We start from the raw sequence: 5000 nt of genomic DNA on the forward strand, positions 1-5000 counted from the left end.
GTCTTAATAGTGGCATAATTTTCACGTATTTTACTATAATATTCCAAATCCTCCTGACGTCCCACATAGAGTATGGCCAAAAGAAATTGATTTTTAACCAATTTCTCTATCACGGCACAACATTGATCCAACATATACGATTGTTCGGCATTAATTTCACGATTCATTTCGTAATTAGTGGCGACCATAGCAAATATTTGCATTAACCAATTGACCAATGAAACAATTGCACCAGGCAATATAGATTCCTCGGTTTTTGTACTGTTTATAAGGGACATAATAAAGATCAACCAATTAATTTTTAATAAACTGTCCCAAGTAAACACAATATTTACCGACATGTTACACCATCTAAAATAGAATTTAAGAAATCCAACAGAGAGGTAATACAATAGATTCTTTCGAAATACTCATATTTAGAAATACGTCTCAAGACAGCGGAATATGAAACCAAATGGGCGCAAAGAGAATGTTTAAGATAATTGATCACCAGCTAAAAATAAATGATAAATTTAAAGGATAAATATTAATTTTGTATTAAAACAAACTTACCGGATTTGCTGTAGAACCTATTAAAGCCTGTTGTAATATACAATCGGATAGATTATAAACATCTCCACTGACACCTCTTGGTAGCACCTAGAAAAATACATTGAAAAATTAATCAATTTTCTATCAAATAAAATAAATATTTAAGTTTTTCTTTTCATTCTTAAAACTTTTGTGTATATTTTCTTAAGTTTTCCCTGAACTAATAGCTATTGTCATGAAATTAATGTTTAACTCTTTAACGCGTTCCTGTCTACTACAAAATTATCTTCAACTAAATAAACTAGCATGTGCCTCGGTGTCGTATCAGTTTAAGGTTAATAAACCCATCTATTATCCAAATCGTCAAATCGAAATGCAACGCATGGAAGAACAGCAAAAGTCTCAATTGGTAGCCGAACCAGAGGAGCATAAACCTATGCCTAAAGATTATTATTACAAAGTGTTGGGAGTGCCCAAGAATGCCTCATTACAACAGATAAAAGCTGCTTATTATGCTTTAGCTAAACGTTATCATCCCGACTTGTTGAATCTGGAAAATGCACCACAACAAGTTTCAAAACGTTTTCAGGAAATTTCAAATGCTTATAATGTTCTAACAGACGAAACTACTCGTTTGGAATATGATGAAACGGGAGAGTGTCATACTGAGGAGTCGTTTTTTAATAAAGTTTCCAAATCTGGTAATAAATTTCTGAATACAACAACAAATAAATTAAAGGAATTTATGGGATTTAGTGATGCTAATGCAGTGTTGAATGTCGCAAGAAATGAAGGTAGGAACAACTGAATTCTATAACTATTGGGTCAACTATGAGTATTTGAAAATTGAAAATCTATTATCCGTTTAAGTCGAAAGATTCTCGAACTTTGTCCACTTAGTTATAGAGGCTTTGCAAGAGATTATATTATTCCAGGACGTTCCAGATATTATTCCGGGTTTCTCCGCTGAGATATTCTAGTTAGATCAAGAGCTAAAATCAGTTTTTCTTTAATATCCAAGTAACCCATACTCACAAAGATGGCATTTTGGTCTCGAAAAGTATTAGTGATTATCCGGAGATATCTCCCATCTTACTTTTAGTGAGATAAAGATTATTTTCCTAGTTAATCTTATTGTTGTTTTGTTCGCTTAAAAGGCAATCTGTACTAATGTTTTAGGATCGGGAACGTTCCGGATATTATCCGCCTTTTCCCCCATGAGTAATTTTAATTAGATCGTGACCCGATCTAATTAACATCTGGTTATTAACTTGATTTTTTTTTTCTTAGCCACCCCACAAATAAACACAAATATGGAGCAAAAACTCGATATAACCTTCATCGAATCGGTGCATGGAGTAAAACGTAATATAGAATTTGCCTATTTGAAAAAATGTCCCTCCTGTAATGGCAAATCACAACGTCTGGTGGGACGTACAAATTCGGAACTTTGTAGAAAATGTAATGGAAGCGGTCAATTGTCAAAGAAAACAGCAACATATACCTCTCTAACTGTTTGCGATCAGTGTCAAGGAAAACGCTACATTAATCGCAACCAGTGTGAACTATGCGATAGTCGTGGTTTTGTACAGGAGGCTACCAGAGTAACAGTTCATGTACCAGCCGGTGTTAAGACAGGAGATGTTATCTCTGTTGAGAATCCACAAACAAAGCAACACATTAACTATCGTCTTCAAGTTAAAGAATCCGATTATTATAAGCGTGTGGGTAACAATGTATTGACGGAACGGTACTTAAATCTTACCGAAGCTATTTTAGGCGGTACGATAAAGGTACGTGGCATTTATGAGACATTTGAGGTAAAAATTGAACCGGGCACTGAGTCACATACCAAGATTACACTCAAAGGCCGTGGTATTAGATCTAGAGATAGTGTAGGTGATCATATAGTCACCATTAAAGTACGTATACCACGCCAGTTGTCCATGAAACAGAGACAATTGATCTTGGCCTTGGCCAAAACTGAAGAACAAACGTTTGAGCGTGGCTTTTAAGGCGGCACGCCTTCCTACCGCCAACAAAATTGTTGTCATTTATACACAAAAACAAACTTTTTACTCAAAATATCTTTGTACTTTTATAAATATTAAGATTAATTTCAATAAAAATTTGTATTTTGTAAATCTTACATTTTTAATATTGATACCCCACTGTGAGTCGGACCAACGTTCACGCCAGGCTACATGTATGAGTTTTAATATTTTATTTTCTTTCATTTTTATTATAATTTGTAGTTATTGAATATAATAATTTATATTTAAATTGTTGATTAATTGATTTTTAAAACATTTTTCACGGAAAAAATAAAATTTGCAATAGCCATAAAAGAAATAGAAAACTATAAACAAAAATTTGACACTTGCTGCAGGTCAGATACCTGCGACGACAAATATTGAAGTCGGTGGCGGCTGACACTAAAAATGTCGGCGGTGGCTTAAAATCGACAATAAGCCGGCTAAGCTTTCAGGTATTTTTAAATTTTCAACAATTTTAAATAATTAAAAGCGGAATCCGAGAGATTAAAAAGGAAATATAGTATTATATTTAAAGTAGTTATGAGCTAATAGCGGGTAGAGCAAAAATTGGGATAATCCTTATAAAATTTATTTGTGGCATTTACGTTTATATAAAAGTTATTTGTGCCGAATTTCATTGTGATACTAGTGCTTATTAGTGAATAGTAGATATTAAGGTAATTTTCTGAAGGTGACTCTGTATGGGGGCTAGGGTCAAATAAGGCATGTTTACTACAAAAATTTAAAGTGTCTAGTCTAGTCTTATATAAAACATAGTTTAACCGATTTTTGGAAAGATATTATATTTGATGTTTTTATGAGCTAAAAAATTTAATGAAATATTGGAACTAGCTCTATTCTGAAACCATTTTCCGATCCAGCATAGATTTTAGCCGAAATTGACAAATTTCAGTTTCCCTCAGCCTTAAAATCCCGAAATTAAGTATTAATTATTGAAAATAAAAAAATTAGAGAATTTTAATGAAATAAAGGAATGAAAAACCTAACGGCAACCTCACGTTTAAACAGTGACTGGTTTTCGTAATCCAAAAACAAATCAGTTGATTTATCACGGTACGGAACGTAGAAACTAATTTTAAGTATTAGTCGTCGGCGCATTTAATTTTTGATCGGCGGTATTCTCTGTCCTCTTGCATTCTGCTTCTAATCGTATTAAAAAAGATAATACTTAAAAGGTTAATATAAGTAAAGTGTTTTAATTCGAAACATTATAAATGTGATAATTAATGAATATAAATATTGTGTTAAGAAAAAAAGTTATGAAATTGGAAATCAAACGAAAACAAAACATTCAAATTATATAGCAAACAACAACAACGAACAAAAGACAACATATTTTTTTCTTTTTGTTCCTACGTTTTGTCTTGCATTTTTATTTTGTTACCTCTTTTCTGTTGTCCAGAGTTGCCAAGGTAAGTTTGCACAAAAACAAAACAAAGTAAAGGAATTTATGTTTAAAATTATATTAGAAATAAAAACTAAAATAATAAAAATAAACTTTAAAGTTAAATAAACTGTTAAATTTACTTTTTTATATCTTATTAAATTTAAATGTGTTGGTACATAAATAGTTTACTTTTAAATTTATTTATTTAAACATGGTCACTCTATTTGTTTTCTATTCTCTTTTATTATTAATTTTTATTCTCAGATTCTTTTTACGTCTTGTTGCTTTTGTTTGTTGGTTTTTTTTTCATACTTTGGCTTTTGTTGTTGCAATTGCTCTGCTAGAGTTATAAAAATAATACGCGAAAAACATACAAATAAATATTAACTGCGCCTTTATAAAAAAGACAAACTTAAGAAATTATTAATTAATATTTAAAGCTAAAACTTAAAGAAAACAATTAAATAGTGTTTAATATAATTAAGGATAATTTTTGTGAAATCTACACTTGTTTTGTTTTCATTGGTGGGGTAAGTGACGACTGGACACAATGGACAACAGCGACGAAGATGTTTTTATATGTGTATATGCAGCAATATTTGAGAAATTTATCAGTTTTTATTTTATATTTTTCTGTTGTTTATTTTGTTTTGTTATAATTTAACAATATGCCTTTGCTATGCAATTGTTTAATTTAATCATTAGGATTAACTTTCTACGCATTTTTGGGTTGACTGGAGAATTATTTGTTAAAATTGTGAAGGTTTTTTTTCTAATAAAAAATTCACCTTAAGGGGGTGTTGTCTTTAATAAAAAAGGAAAACAATATTTCGTTTTGTTTCGTTTCAAGGGAAATTTGGTATTTAGTATAATACTTTCTATATTTTCCAAGATATTTCCAATTTTAAGTATTTTAACTGTATATAGTCTTAAAAATAACAATATTTTAACACTCAAGTTTCAATTAAAATAACTTGAGGAAGTGAATAAACAAAAGAATCCAATGAAAAACTTTAGAAAATATA

At 30.6% G+C, this 5000-nt stretch overlaps 2 protein-coding genes across 5 annotated transcripts in view; both read left to right on the top strand.

Moving 5' to 3' along the window:
• Positions 1-684: 684 nt before the first annotated feature.
• On the top strand, positions 685-2713 carry LOC119608979 (chaperone protein DnaJ). Its single transcript, XM_037963633.1, has 2 exons — positions 685-1325; positions 1822-2713. Exons 1-2 carry the CDS (start codon positions 767-769, stop codon positions 2544-2546), a joined length of 1284 nt encoding a protein of 427 aa, XP_037819561.1. The 5' UTR covers positions 685-766; the 3' UTR covers positions 2547-2713.
• A 961-nt stretch (positions 2714-3674) lies between these two features.
• The window catches only part of LOC119608971 (WD repeat domain phosphoinositide-interacting protein 2), a 5712-nt gene continuing 4386 nt past the window's right edge, over positions 3675-5000 (top strand). Inside the window, exon 1 of one of the 4 annotated variants that reach the window (XM_037963624.1) lies at positions 3675-4000. The gene's annotated coding sequence lies outside the window, so the exon portion shown is untranslated. Of the gene's footprint in view, positions 4001-4277; positions 4506-5000 lie in introns of those variants that run through there. The other 3 variants (XM_037963623.1, XM_037963621.1, XM_037963622.1) reach the window with 3 other exon arrangements.

Source organism: Lucilia sericata, unplaced genomic scaffold (assembly GCF_015586225.1).
Source record: "Lucilia sericata isolate MDLA Ls3-8-SP2 unplaced genomic scaffold, ASM1558622v1 Contig000906F_arrow, whole genome shotgun sequence".
NCBI lineage: Eukaryota > Metazoa > Arthropoda > Insecta > Diptera > Calliphoridae > Lucilia > Lucilia sericata.